Source organism: Bubalus bubalis, chromosome 19, assembly GCF_019923935.1.
Source record: "Bubalus bubalis isolate 160015118507 breed Murrah chromosome 19, NDDB_SH_1, whole genome shotgun sequence".
NCBI classification, from domain to species: domain Eukaryota; kingdom Metazoa; phylum Chordata; class Mammalia; order Artiodactyla; family Bovidae; genus Bubalus; species Bubalus bubalis.
In genome coordinates, this window is record NC_059175.1 from 61,728,069 (window position 1) to 61,744,747 (window position 16,679).

At 39.7% G+C, this 16,679-nt stretch overlaps 1 protein-coding gene across 4 annotated transcripts in view; it reads left to right on the forward strand.

Annotated features, from left to right (window-relative positions):
* CTNND2 (catenin delta 2) overlaps window positions 1–16,679 on the forward strand; it is a 1,127,175-nt gene that overhangs the window by 697,615 nt on the left and 412,881 nt on the right. For all 4 annotated transcript variants that reach the window (XM_025270807.3, XM_025270808.3, XM_044932646.2 and 1 more), the window contains one exon: window positions 14,025–14,280. In XM_025270807.3, coding sequence (XP_025126592.1) covers window positions 14,025–14,280 — 256 coding nt within the window. The remainder of the gene's footprint in view (window positions 1–14,024; window positions 14,281–16,679) is intronic.

Consider the following 16,679-nt stretch of genomic DNA (forward strand, 5'->3'; position numbering starts at 1 on the left):
CATATGGTCAGCCAAGCTGCAGATACTCACTTTCTGGCCCTTTACAGGAAGAGTTTGCTGCCTCCTGGCCTCAGTCGTCAGAGGAGAACCAGGCTGAATGAGTGAAATAGTGCTTTTTCTCCTGTCTCTCCTCTGAAAGAAGGCAGAAGTGTTCTGAGTGCTTCAGAGGGGACACCTGTTTGCCCGGCCTTTCCCCTCTAACAGTAATCTCTTGCCCCGGCCGAGATCTGCTGAGGTGTGACATCCACATGCCCAAGACGTCATTCCTGCCCACGTCTTTGAAATTGAGGCACTTTTGAGGGACTATGCTGTTTTCACAAGGCTACAGAAGTTGCCAGAAGTGCCGAGGTGGTCTCTTGAGGATAGGTGGGGGGAACGTCACTGCTCCAGCTCCTGGACATAAAGCCACAAGCCCTCTCTCCTTCCCACCAGCTTAGATTACTCCTTCTTCCTACACTGAATTCATCACAAGCCCTTCCCCTTCCCTGGCTTACTGTGCAACTCCAGGGACTGTCTCTATCAGAACCTGCATGATTGAGAAAATACTTTTAGTCCAGGTATATGTCTCTCCTTTGGCTTCCCAGGTGGCCGTAGTGGTAAAGAATCTGCCTCCCAATGCAGGAGATGTAAGAGACATGGGTTCCATCCCTGTGTTGGGATGATCCCCTGGAGAAGGGAATGGCTACCCACTCCAGTATTCTTGCCTGGAGAATTCCATGGACAGAGGAGCCTGGTGGGCTACAGTCCACAGGGTCCCAAAGAGTCAGACACGACTGAAGCATGCAGCATGCACAGATCTCTCGCTTATAAATTACCTACGTATTATACAATATTATTAAATTCTGACTAGTAAATTCAGGATTAAACTTTAATAAAGAAACACTTTAAGATTGCTTTCCCATATCCAGAGGGTCCTTTATGTTTTATGCACCCACCATTAGTGCCGCCACTGATGCAGACCTTTAGGAAGCTTCCAGAGCCAGAGCGAATACCCTAATTCCTTATGAGATGAGGACATGTTCTTAGGAGGCCTGTTAGACGTGACGTGTTCAGGGGCTGCAAACTTTAGGCTCAGGTTGGTTGCCAAGGTGCCTCTCCAGTCTTACCTCTCTGCCATTAAGTAAGGCCACTGGCTGGGGGTCCTTCAGTTCCATCTGTAGATCATTTCCAGAGATACTCTGAGGAGAGTGGGGCAGGGGAATTGAAGGCCAGTTGCCCGCCTTCAAGGAGTCACCACTCACGAATGAAGTCAAGGGTACTGTCCTAAACAATTCTATAATTACTAGCTGGTGCCATAGCATCAAGCAGCTGAGACAGGATGACAAAAGCACAGAGCCTATTGCCGCACTCAGGAATAGTTCTAAATGCTTTGAATATATTTACTAATCTTTAGAACTGCCCTGTGGAGGAGGTGGTATTATGATGATCACTTTATAGATCAGAATACTGAAGCATAAAGACATTGAGGACCGATCTCCTTTAGAATGGACTGGTTGGATCTCCTTGCAGTCCAAGGGATTCTCAAGAGTCTTTTTCAACACCACAGTTCAAAAGCATCAATTCTTTGGCGCTCAGCTTTCTTCACATTCCAACTCTCACATCCATACATGACCACTGGAAAAACCATAGCCTTGACTAGACGGACCTTTGTTGGCAAAGTAATGTCTCTGCTTTTTAATATGCTATCTAGGTATTAATAGCAGCACAAAACAACACATGCTCTCGTTTTTTTTCCTGGATAACCTATAGCTCAGGATTGTACTATGACTCCTGACCCCTCCCTGGATGTCTTTCCACTGGTTTCTGGGCAAGGAGTGGGGCTGTGGGGCGGTGTCCACCCTTGGTCCCTCAGTGCTGCAGCTCTGCCTCTATCTGGCATTATCTTCTGTGGCTTCTCTTCTTTCCCTGTCCTGCTCACTCCTGTACTGACTGAACCTGGGCCTCCCTCACTCCAGACACCACTAGGGCCATCCTGAGTTATAGATTGTGCTAGAACTGAGAAATACCCTGAGATGACTATACAGAGAAGAGCAGGAAACAGCTGTAGTCCTTGAAGATAAGACAGGTTAAAGCTTCCTAAATCTCCCCACTAAAGGCGATTTCTCACTTAGCTTTTTCTCCTATGCCCAACCTACGGCATCTTTTTCCATCCCTCCTTCTTGGCTTCTGTAGTTAGCCTCTCACCCCTGTTACTTTATTGCGAAGACTAATTTCAATCCCAGAAACCAACTCAGACAAGGAGCACAGTCTACCTTTGGGTGATCAGAAAGGTCCCCGAGGCTTTCCTTAACCAAAGAATTGTTGTGGTTCCACCAGCTCAGTGGTATTTGACTTCTTTGTGATCCCATGGACTGCAGCATGCCAGGCTTCCCTGTCCTTCACTGTCTCCCAGAACTTGTTAAAACTCATGTCCATTGAGTTGGTGATGATATCCAACCATGTTGTTCTCTGTTATCCCCTTCTCTTCCTGCCCTCAATTTTTCCCAGTATTAGGTCTTCTTCCAATAGTTGGCTCTTTGCATCAGGTGGCCGAAGTATTGGAGCTTCAGCTTCAGCATCAGTCCTTCCAATGGATATTCAGGGTTGATTTCCTTTATCATTGACTGGTTTGATCTCCTTGCAGTCCAAGGGACTCTCAAGAGTCTTATCCAGCATAATAGTACAAAAGAAACAGCTCTTCAGCCTTTAGCCTTTTCTTTGTCCAGCTCTCATAGTCATACATGACTACTGGAAAAACCATAGTTTTGACTATACGGACCTTTGTAGGCAAAGTAATGTCTCTACTTTTTAATACACTGTCTAGGTTTGTCATTGCTTTTCTTCCCAGGAACAAGGGTCTTTTAATTTCTTGGCTGCAGTCACCATCCACAGTGATTTTGGAGCCCAAGAAAATAAAGTCTGTCACAGTTTCCATTGTTTCCCCATCTATTTGCCATGAAGTGATGGGACCGGATGCCATGATCTTTGTTTTCTGAATGTTGAGTTTTAAGCCAGCTTTTTCACTCTCCTCTTTCACTTCCATCAAGAGGCTCTTTACTTCCTCTTCTCTTTCTATGTAAGGGTGGTGTAATCTTTATGTCTGAGGTTATTGATATTTCTCCTGGAAATCTTGATTCAAGCTTGTGCTTCATCCAGCCTGGCATTTCTCATGATGTACTCTGCATATAAGTTAAATAAGCAAGGTGACAATATACAGCCTTGACATACTCCTTTCCGAATTTGGAACCAGTCTGTTATTCCATGTCCAGTTCTAACTGGTGCTTCTTGACCTGCATACAGGTTTCTCAGGAGGCAGATAAAAGTGGTCTGGTATTCCCATCTCTTTAAGAATTTTTCACAGTTTATTGTGATCTACACAGTCAAAGGCTTTAGCATAGTCAGTGAAACAGAAGTAGATGTTTTTCTGAAATTCTCTTGCTTTTTCTATGATCCAATGGATGTTGGCAATTTTATCTCCAAAAAGTTACCTAACCTTGATGTTAGAGACTTACGTATATGCATTTGTATACATTTGTGTACATGTTGGAGGATCAGGATTGGCAGATCTCACTTTTTGCCTGTTTTCTGCTGCAGGCTGGTGGACAGTGATGCATACAGTAGGGTTCACAACTCACACACAAAGTCAACTGGATTTTATCCAGCTAAGCTGGCACTCTGTGGGCCATGCCTAGGCCAGGGAGTAGCACCTGAAGAGTAACTCCTGCCCCTATCCCAGACCTCACTCTGACCCTTTGTGCTCAGGCACTCCAGCCAGTGCTGGACAATGTCAACAACAGGAATAAAAAGCACAACATGAGAGTTGTGAGCTAAGTTTTATTTGGGGCAAAATGTGGACTATAACCTGGGAGACAGCATCTCAGAGAGCTCTGAGAAATTTCTCCAAAGAGGTATGGGGGAAAGTCAGGATACGTGTGATTTTAGTGAAAGGGGAATACATGCAATCAAGCACACATTTTGCAGAAGGTTGCTGCTTTCGTGAAGAACAGATGTCAGCATTTATGATTTTAGTGCTTTTCTCGATGCGAAGAGATTGGGCTCATAAAACCATTTCCTGAAAATAACTAGCTGAAGATTTGTTCTGCCAGTTTCGTCCCAAGCAGAGTGCCTCATTCCAGATCCCCACCCTGAATTCCTTTCAGGGGTGTTGAAGGTCAGCAGTCACAGCATCTTGTGATTTAATCCTTGTAGAGGCAGATGGCAAGTGCCAGTTTTTAGTTGGCAACAAGACCTGCAGACCTTTCCACACTACCCAGTCCCAGCAGAAGGGAGCAGGCTCTGCGATGACCTGCCAGCCTCCCTGGGCTTGGATGTGGTCTTTGTAGTGAGGCAGAGATAGTAGAGCAGTGGCCCACATGCATCAGGATGGGATTGGGACAGGAAGCAGCATGGTGGCCCCAAAGCAGCAAAGTGACCCAAAAAAGGGTCAGTTCCTGAGTCAGCAGTGGTCCCCACTCATCAGGGTCCCCAGAGGGGACCCTCTCCCCAGATGCATCCCTCCTCTCTCCCTGCACAGGGAGGCCGGATCCTGTGCCTGTAGCAGAGACCAGGCCAGTGAGTGAAGAGTGGGATGGTGGAGCAAATACCCCACCTGCCCTTCTGGGACCATCCACCCAGTGTCTGAGGCCTCACTTCTTGCACAGTGAAAATTTGAAGAGGCACTCTTTTAACTAGGGTGTCTGTTTAAATAAAACATACCTTTTGTCTGGGATAAGGGCTTGTCCAAATCAGAGCTTATATAATAAGGAGAACAACCAGACAAAGACTGTGTGATACTCAAGGATTTGTGTGTGGTGAAGTCTATTAAACTGAAACTAAATAACACAGATTTTTATTTCAAACTCAAGCATTCAGTGACTGTCAACTTAGAAGTCGTTTGATTAACACATACTTGACTCTGACAACCCCCCATAACATCTTTCTAAACTAGCAAAAATGGTCAACATCTGCTGAGATGATAGTCTTGTGAATTTCTTTTCAGATAAATGTGATCCTGAGTGGAGAAAACAAGCTTTCTATGGTGAATGTGTCAGCTTGTAATAAAGAATGAATTATCATAGGTACATAGCAAAGGGAAAATCTGCTAAATATCCTGATGAGATTGACAAATATTACAATATAAAAAGGAAGAAGAATGTGATGAAAATATTTGCCTGGATGGCAAAAGCATTATTTTAAAATTTTAATTTTCTGCAGTAATAGCTATTATTTCATAAAGTTATAGAGGGATTACATATCTCCTTTACTTTCATAAAATTTTACTACTATTCTTCAATAAAATATAAATAACATTTTCAATTAAAATCATTTGAGTCCACGAAAGGTAGAATATTAACAGTTTATTACTTATTAAATGCTGTTACTTCAAATTATAAAAATGACTACTTCCCATTAGAACAAGTCAGATGTGATCCTCTATAACCTCTTAGTTTAAAATTTTACCTCTTTTAAGTCTAAAAAGTCAGGGGTACATTATTACCCAGTTGGAGATTTTTAATGAGTCTAATGATAAATATCATCTTAAAATCAATGAGAGCTTCCAGATTCTTAGCTATATCAGTTCACCAAAATGGTAGAAATACAAATTCTAATTACAGCTGAAGGAGAACAGAGTGTTTGCTGATAAATCAGTTGATAAAATTTAAAAACAGCAGCAACAACATTAGGAAGCCTGGTGGACTGCAGTCCATGGGGTCACAAAAAGTCAGACCCAACTGAGTGACTGAACAACAGCAACAAGCAGCAACATCAGTAATCAACATCAACACTAATAATGAGTCCATTACTACAAAAATCCCGCATTAAATGCCTCTCCTCCACAAACACAATGACATATGAGGTTAAAAAGAATTGTGTTAAATTTACCCTTGGATATTTTTCCATTGACCTTGATGCTGGGAAAGATTCAAGGCAAAAGGAGAAGGGGGCGACAGAGGATGAAATGGTTAGATAGCATCGCTGACTCAATGGACATGAGTTTGAGCAAACTCTGGGAGACAGTGAAGGACAGGGGAACCTGGCATGCTGCAATGCATGGGGTTGCAAAGAGTCGGACATGATTTAGTGACTGAACACATCTTTCTGTTGAGCTTACTTTGGATCAAGCTCTGCAGACTGCAGAAAATTGGAAAGATATTTATGGTTCAGTTCTGGATTGTAATACTATTGGGAATATAGTAGATTAGGTAAAGTTTCCTCATTTCTGAAATGATAAAGTCATTATTATTTAAGTAATAACTTTACAAGTATATAGGCTGGCACTTCCCTGGCGGTCAGTGGTTAAAACTGCACCTTCCAATGCAGGAGGTGTGAGTTCGATCCCTTGTCAGGAAGCTAAGATCACACATGCCTCATGGCCAAAGAACCAAAACATAAAACAGAAGCAATATGGTAAAAATTCAACAAAGACTTTAGAAACATACCTCATCAAAAACAAGAAATCTAAAAGGAAAAAAGTTATAGGCCATGTTCTTGGACCCATTGTCACCTCAGCTATCATTATTTTCTTTTTTTTTTTTTATTACTTTTTTTCTTTTAATATATATTTTTATTTTATTTTTTTAATTGAAGTTTTTTTTATATTTTTATTTTTTAATTTTATTTTATTTTTAAATTTTACAATATTGTATTAGTTTTGCCAAATATCAAAATGAATCCACCATAGGTATATCTGTGTTCCCCATCCTGAACCCTCCTCCCTCCTCCCTCCCCATACCCTCCCTCTGGGTCGTCCCAGTGCACCAGCCCCAAGCATCCAATATCATGCATCAAACCTGGACTGGCAACTCGTTTCATACATGATATTATACATGTTTCAATGCCATTCTCCCAAATCTCCCACCCTCTCCCTCTCCCACAGAGTCCATAAGACTGATCTATACATCAGTGTCTCTTTTGCTGTCTCTTACACAGGGTTATTGTTACCATCTTTCTAAATTCCACATATATGCGTTAGTATACTGTATTGGTGTTTTTCTTTCTGTCTTACTTCACTCTGTATAATAGGTTCCAGTTTCATCCACCTCATTAGAACTGATTCAAATGTATTCTTTTTAATGGCTGAGTAATACTCCATTGTGTATATGTACCACAGCTTTCTTATCCATTCATCTGCTGATGGACATCTAGGTTGCTTCCATGTCCTGGCTATTATAAACAGTGCTGCGATGAACACTGGGGTACACGTGTCTCTTTCCCTTCTGGTTTCCTCAGTGTGTATGCCCAGCAGTGGGATTGCTGGATCATAAGGCAGTTCTATTTCCAGTTTTTTAAGGAATCTCCACACTGTTCTCCATAGTGGCTGTACTAGTTTGCATTCCCACCAACAGTGTAAGAGGGTTCCCTTTTCTCCACACCCTCTCCAGCATTTATTGCTTGTAGACTTTTGGATCGCAGCCATTCTGACTGGCATGAAATGGTACCTCATAGTGGTTTTGATTTGCATTTCTCTGATAATGAGTGATATTGAGCATCTAAACTTGCAGAAGGAATATTATTTAATTAGCTTGTTGTTTGCTTCCTTTGTATTTTATAGCACATGTAAAAGTATTTTATGTTTTCTTATTTCTAGCTATATAAATATACATAAAAGCAAAGATAAATAATACAAAACCACAAATAAATGTTTTTCTTTCCTCTGTTGAACCCTACTTTATATTCCATCCCCCAAGTTTCTTCAGGTGCCAGAATCTTGTATTTTACTCTGTTCTCTTTTTTCCTCTTTCAGTAAATAATGCATGTAACCATCTCCTCATCAAAATAGGATGTTTGATTTTTATTGAAAAGGATCTCTCTTCCCTTCTTTCAAACAAACACAACACATAAAACATCTGTTTGTTTGTTTGTTTTTTTCTTTTCTCTCTACACACTAAACCTTTATTTGTGTAGCTCTACGGAAAACAGATAATTTCATGAACAGCATGAAAAGGTGAAGTATCAAGTCAACTGCTGAAAAGGCTACTTTAAAAATCTCCCCAAAGAGACTGGCAGTGTGTGGTTCATTGAGTTGTAAGGGCTTATTGAGGGGAGAAGGGGCTGTTTGCAGAGCAGGTGAGATGAGAGAGGAGTGTTTACAGAGCTGATAAAGCACCCTTTCCCTGAAATGTTTGCCATAAAAAGGTTCAATTGAGTAGAGTAATCCTCTAAGGTGGGTGATTTGGCCAACGGAGCTCTAACTCAAATGAGAGAAAACATATACCGGGACAGAAATTAAGCGAAATTTTGCATTAAAGAAAAAAGTCGGTTAATTGTGTGATCAGTATCAGCTTATCTATATTAATAGAGAGTCATAGTCTTCATCAGCCACACCACAGTCTCAACAGGCATGGCACAAAGGGAGAATTCAGTCTTTCTTGAAATCATTCCTTTACATCATGCTTAAAAAAAAAAATCAGGCATTACGTCACTGTATTATTGACAGTTTGAGATGTGTTAGTTTCTCGTGCATTTTCTTCTATATATGATCATGTACGCTCAGTCGTTCAGTTGTGTCTGACCCTTTGAAACCCCATGGACTGTAGCTCACGCACCAGGCTCTTCTGTCCATGGGATTCTCCAGACAAGAATACTGGAGTGGGTTGCCAGTTCCTCTTCCAGGGGATCTTCCCCAGGGAACAAACTAGTGTCTCCTGCATCTCCTGCATTGACAGATGGATTCTTTACCCCTGAATCACCTGGGAAGACCCATATGATCATATAATCTACCCTTTAAAATAGTCTGTTTTTCTCCCCGTTTGTATTGCTATTTTGCATTATTTTTCCTTGCATTGATCAGTCTCTAATTTATTTGAATTTTGCAATATCCATTTGAATTCTGATTTTATATTTTGAAATTCTCATCAGGTACCCTTATGTATTGTGACCTAAGAGAAGTTGAAACTATGGCTTCAGGAATTATACTTCTGAAAGGCCATTTGTTAAATGATACAAATGTGATTGTCATTTTTAAATAAGATCTTTCTGAAAGTCGTTTACCTGCCTTAGATTTCATAGTCTACCCACTTTTTTCTGAATATAATTATATCACTGATTAAACTAAGACTCAAAACACTTTAAAATTAAAATTAAGATAAGTATATGTATCCTATTCTTGATTTTCCCAGAAATAAAGATATTTCTGAATATCAATAAATTCAATTAAATAAGAAATGGTATAAATTTGCACACCAAGGTGTAATAATTTTTTCCTATATTATTCAAGTTGTTGGTCCTTATTATAGACCCATCTCTTCTCTGTACTTTTGGGAGACATTTCCCTTAATTTTAGACCTCTCATGAATTTTTCTAAGTTTTCTCACTATGTTAGGTACTTCAATAATACACATATTTGAGATTATAAACCTGGTCCAGTTTATAAAGCTGGTAGTTGTAATTATAAACTCTGGAAGCGGGGTTCAAGGGTTTGAATTACTTCTCTACTAAATATAAGGCAAATTTGGGCAAGTTATAGCATCTCTTTCTGCCTCAGTTTCCCACTTGTAAAGTGACAGCAAGTTTATTATCGTATTGGGTTGTTGGAGGAAATAAGAGTCAGTCAGTTAGTTCAGTCACTCAGTTGTGTCCAACTCTTTGCCATCTCATGGACTGAAGCTTGCTAGGCCTTTCTGTCCATCGCCAACTCCCAGAGTTTACTTAAACTCATGTCTATTAAGTCAGTGATACCATCCAGCCATCTCATCCTCTGTCATCCCCTTCAATCTTTCCGAGCATCAGGGTCTTTTCTAATGAGTCAGTTCATCATATCAGGTAGCCAAAGTATTGGCATTTTAGCTTCAGCATCAGTCCTCCCAATTAATATTCAGGACTGATTTCCTTTAGGATGGACTGGTTGGATCTCCTTGCAGTCCAAGGGACTCTCAAGAGTCCTCTCCAACACCACAGTTCAAAAGCATCAATTCTTCAGTGTTCAGCTTTCTTTAGTCCAACTTTCACATCCATACATGGATACTGGAAAAGCCATAGCCTTGACTAGATGGACCTTTGTTGGCAAAGTAACATCTCTGTTTTTTAATATACTGTCTAGATTGGTCATAACTTTTCTTCCAAGGAGCAAGCATCTTTTAATTTCATGGCTGCAATCACCATCTGCAGTGATTTTGGAGCCCAGAAAAATAAAGTCAGCCACTGTTTCCACTGTTTCCCCATCTATTTGCCATGAAGTGATGGGACCAGATGACATGATCTTAGTTTTCTGAATGTTGAGTTTTAAGCCAACATTTTCACTCTCACTTTCATCAAGAGGCTCTTTAGTTCTTCACTTTCTGCCATAAGGGTGGTGTCATCTTCATGTCTGAGGTTATTGATATTTCTCCTGGAAATCTTGATTCAAGCTTGTGCTTCATCCAGCCTGGCATTTCTCATGATATACTCTACATATAAGTTAAATAAGCAGGGTGACAGTATACAGCCTTGTATTTCCCTTTCTCTATTTGGAACCAGTCTGTTGTCCCATGACCTGCATGGAACTGTTCTGTTGCTTCCTGACCTGCATGCAGATTTCTCAAGAGGCAGATCAGGTGGTCTGGTATTCCCATCTCTTTAAGAATTTTCCAGAGTTTGTTGTGGTCCACACAGTCAAAGCTTTTGGCATAGTCAATAAAGCAGAAGTAGATGTTTTTCTGGAACTCTCTTGGTTTTTCAGTGATTCAATGGATGTTGGCAATTTATTCTAGTATTGGGTTGTTGGAGGAAATAAGAGTACACACTAGTTAAACACTTCCAGGAGTTATAAAGTCTGATATCCACACTTTATATCAGGCAAGGACTTGTTACTCCATGTGTTATATCCAATCTCTTTCCTAACGTGAACTGATTTCAACATTATTAAGTAGTAGTAATAATAGTTGTTGTTGTTCGTTCCCTGAGTCATGTCTGACTCTTTGCCTCCCCATAGACTGTAGCATGCCAGGCTCCCCTGTCCTTCACTATCTACCCCCTGGAGCTTGCTCAAATTCATGTCCGTCATATTGGTGATGCCATCCAACCATCTCATCCTCTGCCGTCCCCTTCTTCTTCCGCCCTCAATCTTTCCCAGCATTGGGGTCTTTTGCAATGAGCCAGCTCTTCACATCAGGTTGTTTTGCACTTACTAGGCATTAATAGCTTTTCTTGCCTTTAAAGCAAAGAGTCATCCCATTGGGCCCTTGTCTTCTTTTCACTTTACAGTTAGGAAGCCGGAGCTTTGAGAACTCAGTTACTTGCCAGATACAAATGATTGACTAGAAAGCCCAGATGTGGCCCTGACTGTTAGCTTCAGAAGCCAAGCTCTGAATGTGGAGTTCCCTGACATTTCATCCCCAAAAGGCCGATGCCAGTGTAGAATATATATCTGAGCCTAACAACATTCATAAACTGCCCTTCACCTTTTCTTCTCCTCTTACTGTGAGACGTGGTCTTCTTGTTCCTGCTCTGTTAATTGTATTTCACACTCTACTTTCACCTTTTGGTCCAGTCTCCATTGCAGCTTACGTGATCTTAGTTCCCCAACCAGGGACTGAACTGTTCCCCCTGAATTGAGAATGTGGAGTCTTAACCACTGGATCGCTAGAGAATTCCCTATTCTTTTAAAATTGATTCATTACTCTGAGAGTTTTTTTTTTTAACTTATATTATCATTTTTTAACAATAGTGTTTTGTCATGTTTCAGTCTCCTTTTTTTTTTTTTAACATTTTATGTTTCAGCCTTAAGTCGTCATCCTTGCCATTTTGCCTTCCCTTCCTATTAACTGCTGTATTTTAAAGTATTAGTAACAAATAATTTTGTATAGAAAATGATTTTTATAATATTAGCAACCCTTTTTAGGAAGCTTTAATATAGATATTTAGTTCCTGAATGAAAAAATTGTATTTATCTGAAAAAATGTCAGGTTTCCGTTAGTTTTCCCTTTTGCCTTTAATTTGCTGACTGGCTTTTCACAACTCGTCTAGAAAATGAAACTTTGTTTACCTTTGGGCATTTGTTCTTCCAAGAGCATGGTTATGCCTGGCCTGAATTTTAAATCCCTGTTCCCATGACATATAACACATTGTTCATAAATATTAAAATGTGAATTTTAATTAGACATGCTTGCAAAATTTTGGAGAAAATATAAATGCTCCAGAAACTGCATAAAGACATAAGACAGATTTTCTGATTGTGAACTTAATTTTGTATTAGTCTAATCCAATGACTTTGAAACTTAATCCATCAGGGCAACTCTTGTCATTTCAAAACCCGAGTCTTTTGGGAGTATACACACTTTTTGTTTAGAAAGTTTTCTTAAATATTTTTCTTGTCTTCACCATGTCATGGGGCCTGGTCTCCTGACTTTGGTTATTATAAGATTAAGTTTTAAAAGGTCATTGGAAATGAGAAGCCCTGACCTCTTAATTAAAATCAGTTCTCATATTAGAATATATTTCTCCAGTTCACTTTGCAACTTTTTTTTTATCATTTTGACATGAAATCCTTAACTTCCTTTAACATTAAACTAGTATTGTTTTCTGTCTTTTGTATTTGATTTTGAATATGTCTTCAATTGTGAGAGAGAATAAGTTTTATCACCATTTACTGGGTAGTGCTCAAAAAGTCTGAGTTATAGGATGTGATTGATAATTGGAATCTAATTCTGTGTAGAACTTGCATGTCATATGGTCATATCTAGACACAGGATATATTTTTTATTAAGTATAGCTAATTTACAATGTTGTGTTAGTTTCAGGCGTACACCAAAGTGGCTCAGTCATATATATATATATATATATATATATACACACACATATATATATATATATATATATAATTTGTCTTTTTTCCAGTTTCTTTTCCCATATAGTTTATTGCAAAATATTGAGTAGAGTTTCCTGTGCTGTAGAGTAGGTCCTTTTTGGTTATCTATTTTATATATAGTAGTATGTATATGTTTGTTCTGAGCTAGAAAGTAAAGGTGCCAACTAATATTAATCATGGATAATGATCAAACAGTTATTAACAAATCATATTCTATTAATATGGAAGGTTCTATTTTCATTGTATAGGTCACCTAAATCTTAGATTTCAAGTATTTTTGAGAACCAGATAAAAATAATGATAGGAAACGGACTCCAGAGAACCCAGGAAGGAAACAAAAAGCCGAGATTCAGCTTGGAAATAGTCAAACCGATTTTAGAAACTGGCGTCAGATCTTCTTCCGACAATTTAGGCGTTATTGAAAAGATGCAAATACTTCTGGAAAAACCAAGTCAGCACCTTATTTTGTCTGCCTTGCAGTCGGGTGGGTCTTCATCGCCTCTGGCATGCCTACCCTTCACCAAGTGTATTTGTTAGTACGACAGCTCAAGTTGAAAAAGAGACGTATAAAAGTCTTGTGGGTGTTGAACTTTGCAAGAACTGTCCCGTCCTGCATTTAATGCTCTAGCACTAATTACAGACCCATGTCCGCCTCCACCCCCACGGATACACGCCTCCTCACTTTCCTTGTTTTCTTTTATTTGGGAAAAATGAACCACATTACTAAATATGTTTCACACCCTTCGTAAAATTAATCTATCACCCCCTGAACGAACACTGCCTGAATTTTCTCAGCTGAAACAATGAAGAACTCACTGCCCACGAGTCCTTGGAAAATATCCCTTCCATTTCTTCTGGGTTTTAGCTCCATACAGAGTTTACGAGTCAGATGAGCAGACCTCTTCCTGGAAGTCAGTAAGCAGGAAACACATCACAGAGGCATTTTCATCCTAGAGATGAAAGGGTTGTTCCTGAAAATTGGGTTGGCCTGAAAGTTCGTTCAGGTTCTTCCCTAAGATGGAATGGAAAAACCCCAACGAAGTTTTGGGCCAACGGAATAGCATGCTAATTGTCATTGTAGTGGATAGCATTGGATGCGTTAGTTCAAATGTAACAATTTTGTTAATTCTTTCAAACCCTTGTGTTTTTTTGTTTTTGTTTTTTTTTTTATGTGTGTAATTCTCCCCCTGCCTAGACCTGGTGAACCGTTTCTGTGAGCAGGTCCTCAATTTTTTACTCTGTCCCTACTTTCCTGCCCTAGCCCCGTCCTCCCCCGGTGTCGACTCCGTCCCCTTGCAGCGCACAGGCAGCCAGCACGGCCCGCAGAGCGCCGCCGCAGCCACCTTCCAGAGGGCCAGCTATGCCGCCGGCCCCGCCTCCAGCTACGCGGACCCCTACAGACAGCTGCAGTACTGTCCTTCCGTTGAGTCTCCGTACAGCAAATCCGGCCCTGCCCTTCCCCCTGAAGGCACCTTGGCCAGGTCCCCATCCATCGACAGCATTCAGAAAGATCCCAGGTAGGTACCAACCTTTTCCTCTCCCCCCATCGCTGCTAAAGAGGTATTCCAACCAGACCTGTGACTGCATGATTGTTTTTTGTTTTTGCATCACTTGATTGCATCCGTATCTCTGGCTGAGGATGAAAGGGTTGACTTTGGTTGACTTTCACCATCTTGTTTGATTTGGAATATGGGTGTTGGTCATGGATCTCTAGTACCTTCTGCGGTTCAGTAGCAAAGACTATCTTTTGATCTGAACATTTGTAGGTGCTTGAGGGTTTCAGCTAGTTGTGAGATCTGGAACAGCTTTCTGTGGTGCAGTAGAAACACAGGATGGAGGTTGTATCGTTTGACTTCAGACACTGTGGTCTAGGTATTTTCTTGTCTCAGGAGAAGCACACTTTGTCACCTTGTATGTTTCCATGCATGAGTGGAAAGTGGTATACAGGTTACACTAAAATTTGGAAATATAGAAAACCTTTGTTACCTTCATTTTTGTGTCTGAAAATAAACATCAGGCTGAAGTTGTTTTCAACATTGATTAAAAATTTGAATATAATGTATTAAAGAAGTTGTTATTATTGAGAATTTTTTTTTTTGCTTTCTTGTTTCAACAGTGGCCAAGGCTTTAGTGATGCTCTACTTCTGAAATTGGAATTGAATTCCTATAGAGTTAAATGAGGTTTTATTCATAGGCATTTGATTTATGCAGAGCCCCATAAATATATATCTGCATCTGTGAATACTATAGATATGTCAGGTTCCTGATATGTCTTTATAGCAGGCATCTGACTTGATTCTGGTGGTATACTTAAAATTCATCTCAAGGAATTTTCGGGTATTTTCTCTAATAGAGCACACAATGCAAGTGTACTATATTGAGGGGTTTGCATAGATTCTTTTGAAAAAAGAAATCACCTCTACATACATAAAACGCAGAATGGGACCATTTTATGGTATTCTTTAAGATAGCTTCTTTAGCACAATTCAAGCCTGCTTGGAGGGCTTAAGGTAAATATTGTATGAGGTAAAACCTCCATTGTAAAGGAGAATTATAGTAAGTGTTCACTGCTAACTACTAGAAATAAGAAAAATTCTTATATTTGCATTATTCAGCATCCTGTTCCTCTAGGCTTTCAATCGAAACAAGGATCTCTATCGTCTTTGTCCGGAAATTTGCCTTAAATCCTTTGGTATTCTTGGCAAGTGTGGGTAGAATGCTCTTCGGATAACACAATGCTCTCTATTTATTTATTTTTAAATTTTGCTGTACTGGGATATAGTTCATTTACAATAGGTTAGTTTCTGCTGTATAGCAAAGTGATTCAATTATACATATGTATATAATCCTTTTTTATATTCTTTTCCATTGTGGTTTATCACACTATATTGAATATAGTTCTCTATGCCATATAGTAGGAACTTGTTGTTTATCCATCCTGTATATAATAGTTTGCATCTGCTGATGCAAAACCCCCAATCTATCCCTTCTCCAAAGCTCTCTATTTTTAAATATTCTTTCTAAATATGTTATTGAAAACATGTAGAAATAGAACGGTAGCACACTCTTTAGGAAATGCTAAATAGGAAAATACATAATTGAATTGGCAGTGCTTTATTTAACATTTAAAATATAAATTGATGATAAGCATATAATCTTCAGTGAAGAGGTTTTTAAATTTTCATATGAGGGGAATTTGGCCTAATAGGAATCCAAATTTATGTTTCTCTCACTACAACTTAGCTTCTTTATTTCATACTGTGTATTAAATGTGTTACACTTTTAAATGGCATATCCTTTTCATTTTATATTGCTGTCCCTTTTATAGCCTTTTTTCATTTTTCAGCATATCATCATCAGACTATCATCTTTTCAAGTTATGGATTATGTGACATATATTTAATGAGTGCCCACTATAAACCAAGAAAGAGAAACACCTGTAAGAAATGAGAGTGAATAAGAGTATATTGGCCACTTATCCTTTGTAGGAGTAAACTTATAGGCAAATCAGTGTTATATGAATTACAAGTATACTATGTTATTTTTAAGAATGCTAATGTCAGAAAGAAAAACAAATATTGTATATTCACTCATATGTGTGGAATCTGGGCTTCCCTGGTGGCTCACACAGTAAAGATTCTGCCTCCAGTGCAGGAGACCTGGGTTCACTCCCTGGGTTGACAAGATCCCCTGGAGAGGGGAATGGCAACCCACTCTGGTATTCTTGCCTGGAGAATCCCATGGACAGAGGAGCCTGGTGGGCTGTACACTTCATGGGATCTCAAAGAGTCGGGCATGACTGAGCAACTAACACACACACATACATAAGGAATCTCGGGGCCTTCCCAGGTGGCTCTAGTGGTAAAGAACCTGCCTGTGATGCAGGAAACCTAAGAGATGTGGTTTTGATTGCCGG